The sequence below is a fragment of the Equus quagga genome, chromosome 15, assembly GCF_021613505.1.
Source record: "Equus quagga isolate Etosha38 chromosome 15, UCLA_HA_Equagga_1.0, whole genome shotgun sequence".
Taxonomy (NCBI): domain Eukaryota; kingdom Metazoa; phylum Chordata; class Mammalia; order Perissodactyla; family Equidae; genus Equus; species Equus quagga.
This window is the reverse complement of record NC_060281.1, coordinates 22,187,460-22,211,416: the sequence shown is the minus strand read 5'-3', so window position 1 is coordinate 22,211,416 and position 23,957 is coordinate 22,187,460. Positions and strand designations below refer to the sequence as shown.

Genomic DNA, 23,957 nt, shown 5'->3' with positions numbered 1-23,957 from the left:
TAGGCCCTCAGTAAATGTCAGTGCTCTTAAATTTGGGCATTCTTTAAAAAGCCTGCAACGCTCTGTACTCTTTATGAGTATATAAATTCAGTTTTGTTAGGTGATCTTTTAAAGTCAGATGTGTGTTTCTTTGGGATTCCGGCCGATTTTGGAGAATAATTTTCTGAAATCCATTAATATTTCATGGGAGCTGTGGAGCAACAGCTGTAAAACTTGCTTGGTGGGCTCTAATTGCAATGAATAATCCATGGACTCTTTTGAATTCTAAGACTTCGAAATAGGTATTATTAAATTCTAGCCAATCCAAAGACATTTTAAAACATGTTTAAAAATTTCCCAAGCCAATTGGAAAACTGGTTGGTCCAACTGTCAAGTGTAAAGAAATATGCTAATTTATGCAAAGACTACTCTTTCAGGAAGGCCTTGGCTGAATGTGAAGCACGACATCATGTGAGGAAACACCTCGATAATACTATGTGATACTAAATCACTAAAGTATTTTTAAGGCACCTTCTAAATACAAAGCATACATTGTAAATGACCTAGCGCACAGTTACTAGAACCAGATATGGTTTGTTTTTTTTAAAAGATCTTCTATCTTTAATATAACAACATTGTATACCAACCTTGACATATTTATTTTGTGCAATATAGTATAGTTACAGTATCCGTATAAAAGCAGGCAAGCTGTACTACCATTATGTTTTTTAATGCTAAAAGAAAATAGAAACTAAGCAATTCCACTTAACTTAAATCTAGGGATAATTTTCTTTAGAACTCACCAAATATCTGGGGGACATGGGTTTGAGCATTCTGTTTATCAGCAGGACCCCATTCTATATGTATTACAAACTAATTTAAAATAATTTTAGAACATTTCTGGGGCTTATGTATTTTTTAAAAATCTGAATCACATTCTTGTACAATTCATCTTTTGCCTATCCTTGATGTTTATTTAAAATAAAAGACAGCAAAACCCCACTATATTTTCGTGGGCATTTACAGGAAAAGTAAATGTAATTAACTGAGATCACAAACGCATCCACTCCCAATCCACACTATCATAATGAACATTTATTTAAACACTCTGAGTGCTAGATGGTTTATGGAGACGTCTCAACAATTTGAGACTTGAGATTGAAAACGGATAGTAATTATACTTGGACCAAAGAGTGTTAAAAGGTTGGGTAGCTCCCTTTTTAAGACCTGGGATCATGTAATGAAAATTCCATAAATGGGGTGATAAAGGATATTTACATAGAGAGAAGGCAGTAGGAATTGGATGTTCTGAGAGTGACTTAGCTCCTCACCTTCATCTTGCCCACTAAAGTTGCTTTTTGTTTTCTTTTTAATGTTGACATGCAGATTTCACAGATAAGGTTTTTACAGCATTTTGGAATGGAAAGAGTGTTGCAAAGGAAAGCCTGTTACATTTAAAAGTTCGAATGAATTAGTTATTTGCCAAATAACTAAGTTAAAAGTGTTTTAGTTTTTTTTTTAAAAAAAGTATTTACTGTGGCTAGTTCTAATTAGAGCTCTAAACAAATATTGGGTTTTGTTTTTAAACACCCCCCCCCCGTCGAGCTAAAATTGGAGTGTGTGTGTGTGTGTATATGTCTATGTGTGTCTGTGTGTGTGTGTGTGTGTGTGTGTGCAGGGCGCCTGTGGAGAATGGCACACATCTTGTAGATCTTAAAATAAATAAATAAAAAAATAAAAAAAATAAACCTGTTTCTTGAATAAACCAAGACATTTATGAAGTTAAAAAGGATCTCAAAGGAAACAGGAATTAACAGCTTTGGAGCTCGATTTCTATTAAAAAAAATTTTTTTTTAATTAAAAAAATCCTAATCTCCACATTTTTTGCTAGGCGAGAACCGAAGTTTGGAGGTAGACGAGCAGGCGAGCGGTGTGCCCGGGCGCAGAGCATGAAGGCCGGGCGGGCGCGGGGAGCGGGCGCCCGCCGCCCGGCGCGGGGGTGAGCGAGAGAGAGAGCGGAGCGCGTGTGGCCGGCGCCGCTCGGCCGGGAGCTCCCGCGCCCGCGCCCCGCGCCCCGCGCCCGCCGCCGCCGCCGCCGCCCCTGGTGCGATGGCGCAGAAACCCCGTTGACAAGGCACTGCTTTTTCATGACGGTGAGTTTCCCTTTGAGTGTATTATAATTTTGTGATAAAAATTTCAAGGAGAAAAAAAAAACACACAACCTCCTTCCTCTGCCTCTTTCCTTCGGGGAGGGGAAAAGCGAGGGAGGGGGGGCTGGAGATCTATCTCCAGACAGACAGAAAAGAAAGAGGAGCAAATTAAACACCGAGTTGCCAAAACCAGGATATTAGGTTTCAGCCCAGAGAGCTATTGGCTAAGGCTGTGTTTTTTTTGGGGGGGGGTGGGTTTGTGGGTGGGTGATGGTGGTGGTGGGTGGATGTTTAATGGACACGGAGAAAAGGGGAATCGAGTGTTTATGCCTTTCCCAGCGCCGCCCGGGCCCCGGGAAGACCAAGTTCAGTGTCTCGGGCGGGGGCGCGGGCGGGCGGGGGGCGGCGGGGCCGGGCCGGGGGCGCCTCGGCGGGGTGGGGGCCCCGGCGCCTTCTTTTTTTTTTTTTTTTTTTTTTTTTTTTCCGGGGGGGGAATTTTTTGGGGGGGGGGGGGGGGGGGGGGCCGGGGGGGGGGGGGGGGGTGGGGGTGGGGGGGGGGGGGGAGAGGGGAGGGAAGCCTTTTAATGACTCATTGATTGAGCCGGTTTAAAATTAGTTGTGTGCGCCAGCGAGTGTGTCTTCCGCCCCCCGGAGCCGCCGGGAGCCGGGAAGGAGGGAGCGGGGCTCGGCGGGGCCGCGAGCAGGGGGCAGGGAGGGCCCGAGTGACGGCGGGCGCGGAAGAAAAATAAGCTTTTCCAATCTCCTCCCCTCGGTTTTCCCCCCCTCGTTTCTTTTCTCTCCCCGAAGCTCTTGGGTGTGAATCGCGTTTTCTTTCTTCTCGGCAAAATGGACCCCGCGGCTCGGGAGGGGGAGGGGAGCGGTGGGCGGGCGGCGGCGGCGCCCGGGCGGCTTGTTCCTCCTGGCTTCCTCCTGCCCGCCGCTCCTGCGGGCGGCCGCGGCGGGCACAGCTTGGGCCCGCACTGCCCGCCCGGCCCGGCTCCCGGCGCGCGCCCGCCCCGCCGCCTCCCTCGCCACCTGGCCCCGGAGCCCCTCCGAGGACCCGCGGCCGGGCCCGGATGAGCCGTGGCGCCGCGCGGAGGACCCGGCCCGGCCTGGCGCCCTCTGCGGAGCCCGCGCGGCCGGCCCGGAGAGAAGAGGGCCCGGGCCGGCCCTGTTTCGGCCGAGAGGGCGCGGGCCCGATGCGGTTCGCGCCCCCCGGCCCGCCCCGACTGCGGATCTGGGGGTGGGGGGGCGGCTGGAAGGCGCTAAGATGGCGCTGGGCCTGGCCCCTCGCCAGGGCTGGTGGCGCAGTTGCTCGGCGGGCGCCATCTTCCCTGGCGGCGCGGGCAGCGCCCTTCGCGGATGCTCCGCGGGCCCGGGCGGCGGGAGGGCCGCGGCGAGGGGGCCGGACTCTGTAAAGGGGGCCGGGGCCGCGCAGCCTTGTCCTTCCCCGGGTCCCCAGACCCCGAAGCCGAGGCCGCCGGCTCGGAGCGGGCAGCGGCTGGGGCCGCGGCGTCTTGCTCCTTACCGCTGGCGTTGGAGGGAAGCGGTGGGCTGGGGTCGGGCCTTGCAGCCGCTGGGCTTCCCCCCACCCCCCCTCGAGCCCGCATGTCTCCCCGGTCAAAATTGGGGGTGAGGGGTTCCCGTCGTCTCCCATATGGCCTGAAACTGGACGGCTTTGTCTTCCTCGGCCCGACCGGGGGCCAGGGCACTGGGGCCTTTCCTTAGTCCTCTTCCAGTTGAGAGTAGAGTCAAACCAGGTTACAAAATGGCAGAAAAGAGTCCAGGACCGTGTCTGGTTTCCAGTGGCATGGTTCTCTTTCGGTGCCCTACGTTTCTATTTTTCAGTTAGTTGTGTTTTAAAACAACCCTGGAGAGACATTTATCTAGTTTTCAAATTGTGGGAAGGTGATGAGTTCCAGTGATTTGAAACTTCTTGTTGGCTTTCATATTACTATTCCAAATGGTAGTAAGTTAAAACAGTTTCTTAGAAGTCTGACTGAAAAATTAAACTTGCTCTGAAACACTCCGAGATTTTTTTTCTTTCCCTTTCTTAAAAAAGCTGCCCTGTGTTTTAGGTCATCTCTTTCTTATCAGTGTAAGGTTTCTCAGTTCCCCAACTCACTAAAATGTTTCCTTAAAAGCATCCATATAAATGTTTATCTGTGCTGTAGTAGCTCTATATTAAGAGGTGTGTGTGGGTTTTAACTTTGTTTTAATTGTTACTGAAAAGATTACTGAGAGGAGGAAAAAACGATGTAAAGCTCTGATCTCTCTAAGAGTCCGCCAAGTTGGAAATTAGCTGGTTAATTTCTAATGGATAAAAGTAACATAGTGGCACCAGTAGGCGTGTCTTTGTGTTTATAAATACAATATATATATATTGGATGTTTTAGACCTTCTAAGACCTACCATATATTGAACGCTGCTGTGTGCCAGGAGCTGAGCTTGGTGGTTTATTGAATTCCTACTTACTTATCATATCAGCCCTGCAATATTGATTTTATTAGTATCTATCTACCAGGGAAGATAGAGGAATTGTTCGGGGTCTTGCAGTTTTAAGTGGTATAACTGACATTGGAGCCCAAAAGTCGTGTTCTTGTCTGTACACCTATGGTTTCCAAATCTGAGCATCAGAATAAACTGGGGAGATGTTTTTAAATACAGATTTGTAATATCACCTCTTTTTCCTTCATTATTTGTGAGGGCCAGTTGGGATTTTTTCAAATGGTTAATCTGTTAGGCAATCTCAGTTTTTAAGCTTCTGACTTTAAACTTCTTGAATCCCCTAACTCCCTCCAATTTTGAAATTCTGGCCCACCCAGGACCCCCTAAATCTAAGTATGTAGTAGTCTGTGTGATTTCAAAGCTCTCCAGGTGATTTCAGTGTGACAGATACACATTCGGAAAATCATTGTACCACGCTATGCACTGTGCTGCTGGCTCTTTTTTGAAGTGGAACATGAGACGTGAGATCCATATCATTTTGAGTTTCAGCACAGTTTTATTGCTCACACCATTCTCATTTTTATTTTTCTCCTCTGGCTGCCATTTATCAAATACTGAAACTGTTTTCTTACAGGAAAAAGGTTTACGTATCCTAAGACACTAAAATCAATGTACATTTTAAAAAGTGCATCATCTCATTCTACTCAGAAGCCGTACAACACACAGGCTTCTGTAACTAGCTGGGCCATCTAGTTTAGTCAAGACAGCCTTGCAGCAAAAATAGAATTGAATCTAGGTTTGGTACGGAAATTAGAAATAGGGTAGAAAAGATCCTGAAATAAAAACCTAGAGATAAATCCTTGGAAGAAAGGGTTCTTTTCTGAATTTTCAATTGTGAAGGTATCTTCTGGGTTTTGGGAAGTAGGATGGGGAAGTTATTCTGAGACCTAATAAGAACAGCGGATGCATAAAGACACAGGGTCAGGAAGAAACAGCCAGAGCAGGTGATGAAATGAGAGAACCAAGTCAGGGATGAAATCATTAACTTCTCTGGAGCCAGGACCACATACTTTCCTTATTTTGTGCTTTCCTTTCTTCATTCTCAAATCACTGTTGTATTTAGTAATTGCTGGGGGAATGGTTGAAAACTTTAGTTTTTGATGCACATGTCAAAATTAGATATCTTTGCATGTGTCCACATTTGAACGTTTTCATGAGGAGCAACTGTTGACTGTAGTCTGTGTCCGGTCTGGACCAGTAGGCGGGTAGAGTTCTAGTCTTTGACTGTCCTGTGTGGTTTTTCTCCCCTTGTTTTTAATGGTAAATGCCAAAGTAATTATATTCTTTGACTAGAATCCAATAAAGCTTGAAAGGAAGGGAAATCTAAAATAAACCTGCCTACAGAGAGTAGCTTCTTAAAGTAGCCTTCAGTGGAAGTCAGGACAGACAAGATCTCTGCCCCATGGAATTTACATATGGTGGGGAAGACAGGAAATAAGTCAACACATATAATCACTATAATTACAGATTAAGACAAATTGTCAGAAGTTAACCTGGTAGATCTAAAAGTGTTGTGGGGAGTGACTGTTTTGGCGAGTCAGAGCGGCCCTTTGAAGAGGTGACATTTGCGCTGAGACTTGAAACACGAGCTTGTGCCAGCCCGTGAAAAGCTGCGAGACATTCCTGGCCTGGGGACAAGTGTGAAGACCTGAAAGGCCCAGAAGGACGTGGGTGTGGGAACCGAGAGAAGCAAGAGGAGAAGGGAATGAGTGGAGTTGGAGACATCCTGCAGGGCCTCTTGTGTGAGGCAGTAGGGGTTTGGGATTTTATTTCAATGAAAATGAGAACCTATTGAAGGGCTTTAATTAGGGCAGTGATAGGTTTTTGTTTTTAAAGATCACTGGTTGCTGTGCAGCTCGAGAGAGGAAACAGGGCAGTTAGGCTCCTGCGATAGCTCGAGATTGATGGTATCTGAGGCAGGGACAGTGACAATGGAGATGCATTGGAGTAGATGGGGGGTTTCAGATATATTTTGGAGGTGGAATCAGAAGTATTTGCTTAGTGGGTTGGCTGTGGAGGGAGAGGGGAGCAATCAAGGATGCCTTCAGTTTTCTGGTCTAAGCTTTGGGTGGCTGATGTTGCCATTGGCTAGATGGAGAAGACTGGAAGAGGAGCAGGGAGCGGGGGCTTGGTAACAAGAGTTCTGTGTGGAACCTGTTATGTTTTTGAAAAATTGTGAGACATCCTAGTGGAAAGTCAAGTAGGCAGTGAATATTCAAGTTGAGCTGAGAGGAGTGGACGTTCGTTTTGGGAGTCACTAGCATACAGCTGGTATGTCGTGGAACTGGTTGAGATCATTTGTGATCACAGAAGCCTTAAGATCAAGCCCTAAAACACTTCCAATTGCTAAAGGTTGGGTGAAGGGCACTGAGAACATTCAGCCATTAAAGTAGGAGAGTGAGTGAGTTATCGTTTTCAAGAAAGAAGGAATGGTCTCCTCTGCCAAATGCTGCTGAGAAGTTAAGCAATGCTGGAGAAGTGGCCGTTTGGATTTGGCAACAAGGAGGTGGCTGTTTTGATGAGTAGTTTCAGTGGCATATGGGGACGGAAGCCAGATTGGAATGCATTGAGAGAATGGGAAGTGAATGTAAACCACTTGTTGGGGAAGTTTTGCTGTAAAGTGAGGAGAGAGCAGTGGTTGGGGAGAGAGGTGGGGTCAAAGAAGAGCATTTTAAAAAAATGATGGGAAATAGAAGAGCATTTTCAAATAGGGTAATGAGAATATCTAATAGAGAGGGAGAGACTATGCAGAAGAGAGATCAGACTACCAAAGGAGCAGAATTCTTGAGAAGGTGAGAAGGAATTCAAAACACAGAAGAGGGTTTGCCTTTGGTGGGAGCAGAAAGATTTGCAGTGTAGCAGGCGGGAAGGCAGAGACTGTGAGCACAGGTACAAGGAGGTTTTAGAATTGGAGGTGGAATATAGGGCTTTCCCTTCTGATGGCTTCTGTTTGTTCAGTGAAGTCTGAGGCAAGGCCAGCAACTTCCAGTAGGGGCAGAAGGGCTGATGGTTTGAGGTGAAAGACAGCTCACCTAGGACAGCAGGACAGTGAACTCACTGAGAACCGAGGTAGGATTGCTGGGCATTATGGAATGCTTGGCTGTGGCTTGAGGGTCGTGAATTTAAGGTGAATCCAATGAACTAATTTAGTTGTGGTTTTTTGCCGGCAACATTCAGCTGTAAAAGGGAAGCAAAGAGCAGGCAGGTGATTGGTTCGACCGGGATTGAAGGTTGGCTCCCCAGATGTGACAGAGGAAGAGAGGAGCTAGGGAGTTGAGGGTGCTTGCAAGGCGACGATCACAATGATGAACCTTGGAAGATTAGCTGGGCAGGAAAGCAAGAGAAGATAATGGGGGTGGGGGCCATGAATTTAACCATGAAAACCATTCTTGGTTAAAAATCAGTTAATGGGTACAGAGTTTCAATTTGGGATGTTGAAAAAGTTCTAGAGCCTAGATGGTGGCGACGGTTGCACAACAATGTGAATGTACTTAATGGCACTGAAACTATACACTTAAAAATGGTAAATCTTACGTATATTTTACCACAATAAAAAAACTGAATCAACATTTTTAACATGTAAACATTCGTGGCAGGCACAGATGTTATTTGTACACTGCCTTGGACTCTTTGCAAAATACTGTCTTTTCTATGAAAGAAGGTAGTTTTAGAAAAAAAATCTTGAATTACTGAGACTAAAGAGAATATCCTCTCTTATCATGTCCCAAACTTAAGCGTGCATAACAGTCACCTGTAGACAGAGATTCTGGAATGGGACCGAGGAGTCTTGTGTTTTTTGTTTCCCTGTTCACTGATTTATTCTAACCTTTTAGCATAGCGTTTACAACAACCTGGGTACTTGGTAAACATTTGCTGATTAGTACTTAGAACCCAGGTAGAGTAGAATGATGGGAAGCAAGGAGGGAAAACAATTTTCTGATAGAGATTAGCAGTGCCTTATTTTAGAGGGATGTGTGAGAAAAAGAAGCAGAGAGACCATTGAATGTGGCTGTTGTTAGCATTCGACATTCTGACCTCTGCAGGTGATGAGAAAAATCAGGTTACAGGGTGGGGAGGGAGAGAAATAACTATTGGGAAAGTCATTTTTAAAGATTCAGACGATACCAAGTGGAGGTGTGTAGCACTCCCCTTGACCTCCCTTTCTCCATTCTTTCCTCTGAATCTGCTGCCATTCACCTTTTCATGAGGTTCCTCTCTTCCCCAAATTGCCTGCAGAATAAATAACAGTAAAGTGAAATTAGAGAAAAGGGGTGCAGGGTAGATGATAGGATTCAAAATAGTTGTCTGTGGTCTTCACTGAGAGGATAGCAAGGTCATTTGTCAGGGACAGAGGCGAAAGGGTTTGAGTTTAAAGAGAGAGAAGTAAATTTGTGGAATGTATCAGATGTGGGGGGAAATGGATAAAAGAAATGGTACTTAGCTGTGAAGAGGCAACATGAATTGGGTAACGTACCAGACCCATCTGCATGGCATGGTTCTCTAGTGATGAATAATGTTGATAGTAAAAGGGGAAAATGCAGTGGGTGATGGGGCTGGCAGAAAGCTGGGGTAGGGGGGATAGTTAAATGAGTGTGGAGGAGTGGGAGAGCCCTAAAGTGGAACGCTTGTTAAGTGGTACCTTGCTGAATGGAGACAGAACCCAGCATGTGGTACCCACTTGTAGTAGGGCTCAGGAGAGCTCAGGGGCTGTCAACATAAGTTGTATGGGAAAGTGGAAGGAAGAGGTCTTGGGGAGAAGCTGCTGGGAACTCTGATTTAATTTTTCCTTGCCTCATACATGCTTCCATTCTGGAAAGATCCTGAGACCCCACTGTACCAGGCTTAAACCCAGGGTCCCCTTAACCATATCAATTTTAATTTATATCATTGTGATTTAATTATAAATTTCTTTAATAAAGTTGCTAAATTGAACATTTTCTGGTTTTGTGGGTTCTTTGGCTATCTTGCAAACACATTAAACACTTATGTTACCTCAAATAAAAACCCTGTTGGTGAGGGAATGAGGCATGAAAGGTATTGCCTTTCTAGAAGTGGCTTATTTGAGTTCACCCAAAATTCAAGACACTTCCTTGTATCATCAGAAATTAAACTTTGTGTCCTGACCTGTAAGTGAAACATTTTCACGAGGAAGAAAATATGGGGGAGGGAAGAAAAATAATATGTGTTAAATCTTAACATTGTTTCAGGCCCTGATGAGTGTTTAATATTATTAAATTCTCACAACTCTATAGGTGGGTTTTGTCTCCACTTTTATAGATAATGAAACTGAGGGTTAGAAAGCGTGAAGAACTGCCCAAGGTTACATTACTAAGGGGCAGAGCTGTGCATTGTACATTTTGCCATTGGTATTAAGCCCAGGTATAAATGTAATCTACAAATGAATGCCTTGTAGTTAAACATTTTGAGGTCTGAAAATTGGATGACCTTTTTTTTAACAAAAGGAACAGGGAAAAGTAGTGTGTTTTTTATTTTTTTAAAGACTGGTACCTGAGCTAACAACTGTTGCCACGCTGCTGCTTTTTTTTTTTTTAATTATTCTCCCTGAAGCCCCCCAGTACACAGTCGCACATTCTAGCTGTGAGTGCCTCTGGTTGTGGCATGTGGGATGCCGCCTCAGCATGGCCTGACCAGCAGTGCCATGTCTGCGCCCAGGATCTGAACCAGCAATTCCCTGGGCTGCTGAAGCGGATTGTGCGAACTTAACCACTCGACCATGGGGCCAGCCCCTGTTTTTATTAATAAATAAAAATTTATTTTTAAAATATCAGACCAAAAAAACAGAATCTCTTATGTTGATAGTCAGATTTTAGGTCAAAGCAATTATCCTGCAGATAATTCACTTTTTATTTGCATAGTATGGCAAGCCAAACATGGGGACCATTTTAGCTCTATATCTGGTAGCAATCAGGAATTATGAATTATATCTTTGACTGAAAATAATCCTAATTGGGGGGCTGGCCCTGTGGCCAAGTTAAGTTCACGCGCTCCACTTCAGCAGCTTGGGGTTTGCTGGTTCAGATCCTGGGCATGGACTTGCACACCGCTCATCAAGCCATGATGTGGTGGCGTCCCACAGAGAAGAACTAGAATGACCTGCAGCTAGGATATACAACTAGGTCCTGGGGCTTTGGGGAGGAAAAGAAGAAGATTGGCAAAAGATGTTAGCTCAGGGCCACTCTTCCTCTCTCTCTCTCTCTCTCTCACACACACACACACACACACACACACAATCCTAATTGGAAAGAGAGAACACTTAAGATGTTAAACATGATGTGGTGGAGCTCACGTTGTTCCCTTGCTTGGAATGTTGTCAATGTAAGCACAGTAATTACAGTACAGATTTAGGGGGAAAGTCTTTAAAATGTACAAAGTATGATTCACTTTAAGGAAACATTCTTTTAAAGAGGCCGTATTGTAGGTTGAATTTACTAAGTTGTGGCCAGTAAGATATGTCAAAACAAATTATTTTTTTCTTTGGACTGTACAAGAAAGCTTAGCCCTGATAGACAGCAATAATTAAAGATCATGAAACATTCCCACTGTGGGTTCCTGAGTTCCCTGGGGCTGGCCTACAGCTCTTGAGCATCATGCTGCTCACTGAACAGTTTGAGGTGGTGCGTGAGTTCTTCATGAGAGGCCGCAAGAACTAACTTGAATTTTCCTCCTTGCCCAGTGAGAACCAACCCCTCACTGCTTATTAGTGGTAAACCTAAGTTGGGGAGATAAAGAATTTCAAAACCTTGCGGTAAGTGTAATGTGGGAGAGAATTTCAAAATTTGTTATGTAGACTGTAAATATTTTGAACAAAGCTACAGAGTATTGAGACCTCGATTCTATGTATTAAAATAAACCATCTTTAAAAGTTGCTTGCAGTATAATTCAGATATGACTCCTTTTACTGTAATTTTTTTTTTAAAGATAAATCAGTTTATCAAGTTTGTGGTTAAGTATCTCATTTTATTTTTTAATTTTATTTATTTATTTTCTTTTTGAGGAAGATTCGCCCTGAGCTAACATCTGCTGCCAATCCTCCTTTTTTGCTGAGGAAGACTGGCCCTAAGCTAACATCCATGCCCAGCTTCCTCTACTTTATATGTGGGACGCCTACCACAACATGGCATGCCAAGCGGTGTCATATCTGCACCCAGGATCCGAACTGGCGAACCCCAGGCTGCTGAAGCAGAACATGTGCACTTAACCGCTGTACCACCGGGCCAGCCCCCTAAGTTTTATTTTAGAATTGATATTCAGCACTCCTTAGAAAATATTTTACAGTGTTAGCACCACCCACATTAGTAGATTTCTAGCAATAATTTTTAAAGCCTTAGGCATTTCTCCTGAATTAAAAAAAAAGCCATATTGTTGAATAAGCTTAGTGTAATATACATAAAAGTTTTATAAATATGAAGTAACGTAGAATAGTTTATAATTCTTTTCAGAATTCATTTCTCAATAAATAGTAGAGCTAGAGAAACCTGGATGCCATTTTGAGAGATTAAATTTAAAATCTGTATTTGGCAAACATAAAAGCATTAAATACACTTAGAATTAATTCAAAGAAAGTTTTCTAGAGCAAATTTTAGTTTTCTAAACTGGACTTAACCTGGAAACTAGAGTACTAGTGGGTTTTTTTTAACTTGGAGAAATGTCTTCAAGTTTGGAAGTAACCTTTTCCATGTACAGAGACGGTTACAAGAAAAATCAGATTTTCTCCTGATTCCTGAGAGTAAAAGTTATTTTTGATTGTGTGGTTTTGATTTGGAAGTATTTCTTCTCGGATTTAAAATAAAAATGGTGCTATATTTAGATTCTTTTAACGCTGATATTTCCTAGAAGTGCAAAGAAATATGTTTAGAAATAGGTCGGTTTATTCTTACTTCCTGCTTGTATTCTGGCTCTCGGGGTCTGTTAGTGTTGGAGAGGTCCCTGGAGCCCAGCCCCTTCCCTCTAGGTGTGATCACACTTACAGATGAAGAGCTGCTTCTACCATAGACCTCGAGATGCCTTTTTTTAATTTTCAAATTTTAAAAGTGTTTTACTTGTTTCTCTTTAAGTCTGACTTGATATGTCACATGATAGACTTAGGATTATTTTTCGTTACAGCTTATGTAGGTAAAACAGTCTGAAAGTAAATGTCCAAAGAGAATAATATAAAGAAAAATGAAATTTGGGTAACCATGTTGTTTGAAAAAGAGGGGTGGGGAGGACCTTAACATACCTAGAAATGTAAAATAGACTTTGTGCCACGGAAAATACCTAATTTATACCAGAGAAAACTTGCTTATCTTTGTCTATCATATTTTATGAGTACTAATATATTACTGTACATTCTTTTTTTATTTTCACTGTCATGTTAGAGTTTTAAGGTTAAATTAGACATAGAGGGACCAGCCCTGTGGCCGAGTTGTTAAGCTCATGTGCTCCGCTTCGGCGGCTCAGGGGTTCGCCGGTTTGGGTCCTGGGCACGGACATGGCACCACTCATGAGGCCATGCAGAGGCGGTGTCCCACGTGCCACAGCTAGAAGGACCCACAACTAAAAAATACACAACTGTGTACCAGGGGGCTTTGGGGAGAAGGAAAAAGAAAAGAAGATTGGCAGCAGTTGTTAGCTCAGGTGCCAATGTTTAAAAATTTTTTTTAAATTAGACATGTAATCAATTAAGAAATTACCATAAATCATGCAGGGTCTGTTTACAGATCTTCCTCACTAACGCTCACAAAGAGAGTTGTGGATGTGCTACAGTCAAGGTGACTGGAAAGATCTGCATCAAATGTTAGAAAGTTGTCTGAACTATTTTTCAAAAATATATGCATTAGATATGCAGTACAAAATGAACAATATATATAGAGAGATTTCTATAAATACATGTATAATAAAAATTTAGATAATTTTTTATAGAACACATTTTCTTCATTACAGTTAAATGCTCCCCAGCTAGAACTCTCTATCATTAGATCAAAAAACCTGACATAAAACCTATTTGACCTTAACGTTTTATTTTTGTCACATATTATATAAATTCCAAACTCATAATTATTATTTAAAATATGTTCTGTATTTCAAATTATCTTACTATCAAAACGTTACCTTGAGCTTGACTCTCAAGAATGTCTTCAGGGAGCGGGCCCCGTGGCCAAGTGGTTAAGTCTGTGTGCTCCGCTGCGGCAGCCCAGGGTTTCCCTGGTTCGGATCCTGGGCGCGGACATGGCACTGCTCGTTAGGCCATGTTGAGGAGGCGTCCCACATGCCACAACTAGAAGGACATGCAGCTAAGATATACAACTATGTACCTGGGGGATTTGGGGAGATAAAGCAGGGGAAAAAAAAGAATGTCTTCAGTGATCCAGCCCAGTGGCGCAGCAGTCAAGTCCACACGTTCCGCTTCGGTGGTCCGGGGTTTGCCAGTTCCAATCCCAGGTGCGGACCTATGCACTGCTTGGCAAGCCATGGTGTGGCAGGCGTCCCACGTATAAAGTAGAGGAAGATGGGCACGGATGTTAGCTCAGGGCCAGTCTTCCTCAGCAAAAACAGGAGGATTGGCGGCAGATGTTAGCTCAGGGCGAATCTTCCTCAAAAAAAAAAAAAGAACGTCTTCAGGATATAAGATGCTATGAAAGTCACAAGGCAAATATTTTCAGAGCATGACATGGATTTGGTATAATGTGTATGTCATATGTTATATACATAACATATATACCTTTAAAGTATTTTCCATCCTTTTAATTTAAAATTAAATATTTTATTTTTTTCTTAGCTCATACTACTTTCCAGAATGTTTCTTTTCTAAATGGAATATCTTATTTTGAAAAATTACTACTGTAACTATTTACTCTGAAGGAAAAAGCCACTGTATTGTCATGTCATCATGAAATATTTATTAAATGCTAATTTTCTACAAGGCATTTGGAGAGTACAGGAACATAAAATCTAGCATATAGATAGTAGGTGCACATGGAAACGTACACGGCAGTGTATGGTAGGTGCCAAATGAATGGTACAAGTGAGAGCCTTTGAGGTGTGTGAGAGAGCATCCATCCATCCATCCACCCATTCAGCAAATACTGTTGAGCACCTCATGTGTGCCAGTCGCCTTCCTAGGCTCCAGGATGCCTCAGTGAACAAGAGACCAAGGCCCTGCTCTCACGGGAAGACGAACAGTAAAGCTAGATGAACGTTGTAGTAGGTTGCAGGGGGCAATAAAGCAAAATAAGGAAGACGTGGAGTGCTGGGGGGCGGAAAGGTGGTCCTGGTGGATCATGATCATCTGAGCAGACTTGAAGGAGGTAAGAGGACACCTGAAGGAACAGCATTCCAGGGAGAGGGCAGCCGGTGCGAAGGGCCTGAGACATGAGCGTGCACTTGGTGAGTTCAGGGCACGGCAAGTCAGCAAGGGCTGGGATCACAGGAGGTCAGAGGCGGGGGGACAGGGAGGGCAGTCATGCAGGGCATTGCGGGTGCTCACAGTTGAGCATAGAAAAGGATTTTGGTTTCTACAATGGGGAAAATGGGGGTTCATTGGCGGGCTTGGATTTATGTTTTATAGGGATTACTCAGGAGGTTGGGCTGAGCATAAGTTTTAGGGGGTAAAAGAGAAAAAGCAGAGACCAGATGGGAAATGATGGCTTGGACTAGGGAGACGGCAATGGAGGTGGTGTGTGTTGGATGGATCTATTTTGAAAGTATAGCCGATGGGATTTCTTTCTTTTTTTTTTTTTTCTGCTTTATCTCCCCAAATCCCCCCGGTACATAGTTGTCTATCTTAGTTGCAGGTCCTTCTAGTTGTGGCATGCGATGGGATTTCTTGATGGATGGAATGAGGGGCATAAGAGAATGAGCAGTCAAGGCTTACGTATAGGAAATAGAATTTGAACTGGAGCCTAAAGGAATTTGTTGACCAGAGAAGATGACATAAGCAGAGGAATTTACATGAGAGAGCACTAAATTAGATGAGGGGTGTATGAGAGGGGCAGGAGAGTGGGGAAGCTTCTTGGGGTGGAGTAACAAGTTTGTAAAAGAGAGAGGGGAAAAAGGAAGGCTGGGAAGGGACTTTGGGTTGCTTTGTGAAATGTGCTAAATCAAGGCCCAAGGATTTGAAATTTTCCCTTACATAGTAAAAAATCATGAACGTTTTCAAGCAAGGCAGTGATTTGACTTAAAGGAGCTCTGTAGTTAAAAAAAGCTTTGGAATCAGACAGAGCTGAGTGCCAACCGTCGCTCTTTTCTCTGCTGTCTTGAGTAAGATACATAACCTCTCTGAGGAGTGCCTCAGTTTCTTCCTCTGGATTGAGGATTTCCCTGTCAGAAGGAGCTCGGAAGGATTAAGTGAGATTGTGCATATGAAGTGCCTGACACATTTGGGTCTCAGCTGTCGCTGCTTTTTATAATTATTATTATTATAGAAAAGTAATGTTAAAGCAATGTTTAGTTAGACTCGTCTGCTAACAGTGAATGAAGGAGTGAATGGCTCCCTTAGAAAATGAAGGGGACTTTTTATCTAAAGAGAATTATTCCTGTCAGCCAGTGTTTCCTTCCAAGTCTGGGCATTGTCCCTTGTAATTCCTGTTAGTTGTCCAGTTGTATACTTTTATCAGACCAGCAGGGGATGTGATACAGAGTTTTCCCCCAGAACGTTTAGAGATCAAATCTAATAGGCTCCCATCTTCATGTTTCCAGCTGAGTGCAAAAAAGTCTGAGAAATTTAGCAGCAGAAACCTGATGTCACTTTAAAACCCAGTTTCCAAAAATTAATGTCCTACTGAACACTGTTCTGCAGAACTCAGGTTTAGAAAATTCTGGGAAAGTGAAAAAAGGCATATGGGCTCTGATTACGTTTAAATATTAAAACGTAACTTAAAAAATAAAGATATGCTGAGGCCAGCCCCAGTGGCCTAGTGCTTAGGTTTGGTGCGCTCCACCTCGGCAGCCCAGGTTCGGTTCCTGGGCATGGGCCTACACCGCTCGTCTGTCAATGGCCATGCTGTGGCGGTGTCTCACATACGAAAAAGAGAGGAAGAATGGCAACAGATGTTAGCTCAGGGCAAATCTTCCTCAGCAAAAAAATTAAAAGTAAGTAATAATAAAAATAAAATACACTAAAGAAAAAGACTGCAGAAGCATGTACCAAGGTATTAGTCAGTTGGGCTGCCATGATAAAATACTGCAGGCTGGGGGCCTTAAACAACAGACATTTATTTTCTCACAGTTCTGGAGGCCGGGCAGGATTGGGATGCCTGCCTGATTGGTTGCTGGGGCAGGCCCTCTTCCTGGTTTGCGGACAGCCGCCTTCTCGCTGTGTCCTCACAGGAGCTCTGCTGTCTCTTCCTCTCAGAGCACCAGCCCTATCGGATTAGGGACCTCCCCTTGTGAACTCATTTAACCTTAATTACCTCCTAAAGACGCTGTCTGCAAATACAGTTACTCTGGGGGTTGGGGTTTCAACATGTGAGTTCGGAGGGGACACAGTTCAGTTGATAGCTGTCAGTCGCTCCTGCTAGGCGGTAGATTAAGTGATCCTCATTTTCTTCTTTATGCATTTCTGTACTTTCCAAACTTTCTGCAGTTGGGGGTGTTGGATGAAACTAGATTCCACTTCTAGGTTCCACTTATTTAAGGTACCTAGAGTTCATCGAGACAGCCCGTAGAATGGCCGTTGCCAAGAGCTGGGGCGGGGGGTGTGAGTGTTTAATGGTAGAGAGTTTCAGTTTTGCAAGATGAAAAGACTTCTGGAGATGGATGGTGGTGATGGTTGCACAACAATGTGAGTGTACTTAATACTACCAAACTGTACAATTAAAAATGGTTGATGGTAAATTTTGTATGTATTTCACCACACACACACACACAAAAATTCCCAGCTCCCTCCTCCACTGTAAAACCAAAAAAACTTCTAAAAAATACATAGTTTTTGGAGTTAAACAGACTGGGTTTAAATACTAGTTCTGTGTTGATCTAGTGGCTCTCAAACTTGAGTGTGCATCAGAATTACCTGATTAGGGGCCGGCCCCGAGGCCGAGTGGTTAAGTTCGCGAGGGCTCCGCTTCGGTGGCCTGGGCTTTGGCGGTTTGGATCCTGGGCATGCACATGGCACCGCGCATCAAGCCATGCTGTGGCGGCATCCCACATAGAAGAACTAGAATGACCTACAACTAGGATATACAACTATGCACTGGGGCTTTGGGGAGAAAAAAAAAGAGGAAGATTGGCAACAGCTGGTAGCTCAGGGCCAATCTTCCTCACCAAAAGACCATACCAAAAAAGAAGAATTTCTTGGGTGGCTTCTTTAACAGCCCCTGAGTTCCTGATCCAGTAGGTCTGGGATGGGCCTGAGAATTTGCCTTTTTAACAGGCTTCCAGGTGATTGAGAACCGCTGGCCTCGAGCAAGTCTTGGTTTCCGAGTCTATAAAAATGGATCCTTGAGCCCGTTGTGAGGCTGATGTGAGAGTATCTGATTCAGAAACTCTTGGCATCAGATTGTTTCCTTTTAGCAAATAGTTAACTTGCTTTTATTTTCAAATAATTTCCTTTGGATTTTCTTCCCATGTAATTATGGCCATTTTATACAAACATGAAAAAAATAACTTATTTTTAGAAACATATATTAAAGTCCTTAAAGATGTAAGAGGCATGTAAAGTTAACTTTGTTTCTTAGGAGAGTAGGATTCTTTCAGTTCAATGACTAGGGTTATCATTGGAACTGATATTTAATATTCAACTTTTTTTCTTTTCCAAATTAAGTCCATCTATGTGGGGGGTTATATTCTGGGAAAATAAGAGTTATGGCAACTCCCTTCCCTCCACCCCCTTTCCATAAAAAAATCCCACAAACAACACCTCTGGGAAACCCTATGTAAATCATGAGGGTAAATATTATTCATATGTCTTCAACTCTTCTTAAATCTTCTTAAGGATTTCCACCTTGTGGCTATCTGTGAGGGGTACAAGGGGAAAATGAACCTCTGGGCCAGTGTGTTTTCTAAACTAAGTTCCACGAAAGTCTCTAGAACTGAACTGTCCGACGTGGTGGCTCCCAGCCACATACGGCTATCAGCGCTGGCAGTGTGGCCAGCACCAACTGCGATGTGCTTTCGGTGTAAAGTCCACACCAGATTCTGAAGACTTTGTATGAAAAAAAGGATGTAAAATATCTCATTAATTTTATATTAATTACATATTGAAATGGTTATCTAAATAAATACTAAATTAAAAATATTTTATTCAGATCCAAATATTTTTTAGATATTCTGGGCTAAATAAAATATGTTGAACTTAATTATCCTTTTAAAAAATTTGGGAACTAGGAAATGTTATATCACGTATGTGGCTCTCACTTGTGACGCATGCTGTCTTTCTGTCGGACACCAGCACCACTCCAGACCTTCTGGGAGTTGATAGGTGTTGGGAATGGAGTTGAAGGAAATAAAGAGGATTCTTTGGCAAAGTAATTGTGGGAAATAATGAGTTTTAAAAAGCAGGAGGTCTAATTTGCATTGTGAGTTACCAAGAAGGGTGTGTTATATGTAATGTTTCCCAAATTTGTTTCGTTGTGGAAGCTCTGCCTGCCTTCTCTGTTTAAAGGACTCCTTTCCCCAGAGTCTTACGTGGAAAAGACGGACATGCTGCTCTCGGTCTCAGTGTTCACAGAGCGCCTTTCCACAAGCCAGTGCCAACAAATATTTCTCCCTGCTTATGCATACCTTTTTATGGTGATAGATTTAAAACAATATGCTTCACTTTTCTCAGCATAATTACCTTATATTCAGTTGATTTAAAGTTTTAGAATTTTACTTGATGGAGTCGTGACATTTTCTGCTGTGGGAGAAAGTGCTTTGAGATTCTTAGTTGCTATCTTTTGGCCTGGGAAACATTTACAGAAACAAACATTCCAAAAATCATGACATTTCCACCCACAGAGATGAGAAGCATTGTGGGCTTGGGAATTAAAGATTTGAGTTCAGACTTCTCTCACGCTACTTACAAACTCTGCAATGTTAGGCAAGTGTCTTTCTTCTCCATAAAAGCAGGGATAGGGCCGGCCAGTGGCGCAGCGGTTACGTGCATGTGTTCCACTTCAGCAGCCCCGGGTTCACCGGTTCGGATCCCAGGTGCGGACATGGCACCGCTTGGCACACCATGCTGTGGCAGGCGTCCTACATATAAAGCAGAGGAAGATGGGCACAGATGTTAGCTCAGGGCCAGTCTTCCTCAACAAAAAGAGGAGGATTGGAGGCAGATGTTAGCTCAGAGCTAATCTTCCTCAAAAAAAAACCCAAAAATCAAAAAACAGGGATAATAATACAGACCTGACAGGATTGTGTTAGAAGGATTGGAACTGTGTGAAGTGCCTGGCAGAGGGAGGGCACTTAGTAAATGTCAGCTGCTAGTCCAGTTTTTATCACCTCATGGGCCTTGGTGTATCAATTAATAGTTAAAGGGGCTTAATATGACTGTAAATATCCATATTAGTATATGTTTATTTTCATACATATTGATAATGCTTTCTGCAGTTTGGAAAATTATTTCACAGGAAAATTATTGCCTCTCCAGTATGATTATCAGCTACTTGAAAGCTGAGATGTATTACTTACTTGTGTGTTTCTTGTGTTTCTGTAATCCTTTACACTGCCCCTCCAGCACAGGCTTAATAAATAAATAATCATTGGATTAAGTCGTCATTATCATTAGCGTGATAAATTATAACAATACCGCTTAATATATCATGCTATTTTTATGTGCTTTCTTAAAGAAAAATTATAATATTTATGGTAAGAGAATCATTAACAGAAATTGCAAGCTATCATTAGAAGCTTAAGAAAAAGTTAAATAATGACAAACCTTCATAGAAAAATAATTTTACTAATGGGGCTGGCCCCGTGGCCGAGTGGTTAAGTTTGCGCGCTCCGCTGCAGGCGGCCCAGTGTTTCGTTGGTTCGAATCCTGGTCGCGGACATGGCACTGCTCATCAAACCACGCTGAGGCAGTGTCGCACATGCCACAACTAGAAGAACTCACAACGAAGAATATACAACGATGTACCGGGGGTCTTTGGGGAGAAAAAGGAAAAAATAAAATCTTTAAAAAAAAAATAATTTTACTAGGTGGGGCAAAATCTAACAAGTTGAATATTTAGAGAGGGAAATAAGGTGTTCTTCAGGCAAGACTATGAAAATATAATGATGCAAGAGAAAATTATTCTAATTTGTCCAAAAGGATGATACTGAGTAACAGTGACGATAGAACTATGGGTCTGTCCTGTTTTAGGTGACCCAGAAGTGATAGAAGATATGATCAAACTAAATGAAAAGTCTTTATTTCTTTCCTAAAGAAAAGGGTTATGTTGTAGGCACAGATCTCTCAGAAGATGAGACTGTGTTCAAACCAGTTAGACAGTTTCCCCTAACACCGTTGGATTCTGGCACGTGTGACTGCCATCTTCAGAGTGATGTCGTTTTAAGTGAAAAAAAAAAAAAAAAACCACTCACAGTGAGTTGGCCTTAAAAAAGAAATTTAGTGTTTTATGCTTAGACCATTTGGAGCCTGTTTTTGGGTTACTTGACTCTCTTATGTGAGGGTTCTATAATCTATAGCAGAATAGCCCAGAAGTGAGTCTAAGAAACGGTGTTAATTTAGATGTCTAATTCCAAACATTCGTATAAAAACTAGAAAATAGAAAAGTATGTGATTTATGTGACTGTTTTCCACTTTGGATGTTTGGGAGAAGGAAGATGTGAATTTTGACTAAGCTTTCCAGAAAGACAGTTTGCATGTTTATCCGGTGAAATTCGTCTTTGTACCTCACTCTGGTCGAAGGTGAGAACTTTGCTGGGCTTTCCCACTGCAGTCTCAGGCTTTTCAAATTAGACAGTGTATTTCTGTGGCTCTCTACTAAGCTTACAGAAAATTAGCTTACTTGACCTTCCTCACTCGGAATTCTTGGATGACTGTGATGGTGCTGAAGGGGTCCTTTCTGCACTGTTGAAATCGATGGCTCGCTGCTACCGTCCTGTGAGTTTGGCATCGCCTTCAACATCTTTGCATAGCAAAAAAAGGACATCAAAATAGCGTATGGAAATAGCCATCTTGTGGCTTATATTCAGACGTTTAGAGTCCTGTTGTGTTTGTTAGTAGATGGAGTTTATTCATTTCACATGTTGAACATCTGCCCTGGACCCAACAGAGCAAAGGCTTCATGGACTGCCCCCACAGGATCTGTGGATAGAATTAGGAGAAGGGGCCTATCAACTTGGACAGGAAAAAACTTGCATGCTATTTTCACTAGGCTCCAATTGAAATTTATCATTTCCTGAAACTGTGAGTGAAGGCCACATACCACGGTAGTATTAACAGTGCCTAGGAATTTGGTACCAGTAGAAAAATTTTTTTTCATTATTACATTTGCAGGGCCCGGCCCAGTGGCTGAGTGGTTAAAGTTCTGCATGCTCCGCTTCAGCGGCCTGGGTTCACGTTTTCAGAGCCTGGGCAAAGACCTGCTCCACTCACCAGCCATGCTGTGGTGGTGTCCCACATATAAAAAAAAAAAGTAGAGGGAGATTGTACAGATGTCATCTCAGGGCTGATCTCCCTCAGCAAAACAAAAAAAAATTACACTTGCAGATATCTTGAAAGATTACTATCTTCCAGATGATAGTAGTTACTAGACCCACCACTAAATCTTGTATATTAATGCATTGATGAAGAATCACATATATAACTATGTTACAGTTTTTAAATATTTTTATAACTATATCTTTAAAAATCGTACATAGATTATGCATTATAAAGTAGTACTCTGAGGAAGTATCCGTGGGTTCACCAGACAGCCAAAAGGCACAGAAAGTGTTCAGAACCCTCCTCCTTCTTTAGAGGGGTTCCTTCCAACAGCTGCAGCTGGTGCTTGTCAGTAGTTGTGGGGCGATGTGTCTCACCCTCTTTCACCCCATTGCTTGCTGGAGTTAATGTTAATGATGAACCACAGGTCCCTCATCTCCCCTCAATGAGCGTCTGTCCTGGAGCCACCAGCTTGGAGGAAAAGAATACTTTTCCAGAAAGAGAAAGAGTTTTTTATTGTAGTAAAATATACATAACATACATTTACCATTTTTAAACACAGTTCTGTGGCATTAAGTCCGTTCACATTGTTGTGCAACCATCACCACCATCCTTCTCCAGAACTTTTTCATCTTCTTCATATTAAACTCTATATCTCATGGTCTTTTGATAAAAATAACTACAAATATAAATTCCAGTTCACACGGCATTTCTTAGGGTTTGTGAAAACTTTCACACTAGGTAAAAGTTTATATCTCTTAAATGGAGTTTAGAAAGGTGAGATTATTTCAGCTTCTTTAAAATCTTTGTAGAAACTGTGAAATATTTCCTGGAGTACTATGCTACACATATATTTGTCCATATTCTTTCTTAAATCATTTTTGGCTTAAAAAGTTCCCCTCATTTTCTCCTCCTTAAAAATTGATTTTGTCCACACATCTTCCTTTTGAGTCTGCTTTTATAGAAGGGAATACTCAGCGTCTCTTCCTTGGTAACGTCATTGGCTTTGTAAAATGGAATTTTGTTTGTTAGTATTGTTAGTTGTTTTTATAAGCCTTGTTTTTCTTGGAACGTACTGTAAAACCAAAATATTTTGAATGTTACTCATTGACAGAGTGCAATGAAAGTCAAGAGTTTGCATAATAACTTTAGCAAATGCTTGATAAAAGAAAAATATGTCTTGTTTATAATTACTGCCATTTCATAGTATTTTTTAAAGCAGTTCCATACATAGGGACAATAACGTACAAATTATACTAACACAGAGCAATGGTGTCCTGTATTTGAGGAAATACAGAGAACGATTAGGTAGTTTTAATTTTAATAGCTTAATTTTTTTTTTCTGAGAAAGATTCACCCTGAGCTAACATCTCTTGCTGATCTTCCTCTTTTTGCTTGAGGAAGATTCACCCTGAGCTAATATCTGTGCCAGCCTTCCTCTATTTTTGTATTTGTATGTGGGTTGCCACCACAGCATGGCTGCCAGTGAGTGGTGTAGGTCCACACCCGGGAACCAAAACTGGGCCGCGAAGCAAAACGCCTGAACTTAACCACTAGGCCACAGGGATGGCCCCCTTAATAGCTTAATTATTACCATACCGTGTTCTAGTGAATTTTGTGACTGTGGGATGGGAATGCAAACAGCAGTCCTTTTTACTATTTATGACTGGCATTGTACAATGATAGCCAATGTTTTTAAAAGTAGAAAAAATCACATTGGTAGGATTTTTGCTTTTACTTCATTTAAAATG

The 23,957-nt window shown here is 42.5% G+C and overlaps 2 protein-coding genes across 2 annotated transcripts in view; one reads left to right on the top strand and one right to left on the bottom strand.

Moving 5' to 3' along the window:
- The first annotated feature begins 1,868 nt into the window (after nt 1-1,868).
- The window catches only part of BICRAL (BICRA like chromatin remodeling complex associated protein), a 68,471-nt gene continuing 46,382 nt past the window's right edge, over nt 1,869-23,957 (top strand). The window contains exon 1 of the mRNA XM_046638827.1: nt 1,869-2,132. The gene's annotated coding sequence lies outside the window, so the exon portion shown is untranslated. The remainder of the gene's footprint in view (nt 2,133-23,957) is intronic.
- On the bottom strand, nt 2,689-13,870 carry LOC124226037 (translation initiation factor IF-2-like). Its single transcript, XM_046638828.1, has 2 exons — nt 13,749-13,870; nt 2,689-8,867 (listed from the first exon to the last, which is right to left on the bottom strand). Exon 2 carries the CDS (start codon nt 3,784-3,786, stop codon nt 2,719-2,721), a length of 1,068 nt encoding a protein of 355 aa, XP_046494784.1. The 5' UTR covers nt 3,787-8,867; nt 13,749-13,870; the 3' UTR covers nt 2,689-2,718.

What these genes read in the sequence shown, in the direction of transcription:
- LOC124226037 (XM_046638828.1), bottom strand. Translation starts at nt 3,786, where the DNA reads ATGGGAGACGACGGGAACCCCTCACCCCCAATTTTGACCGGGGAGACA.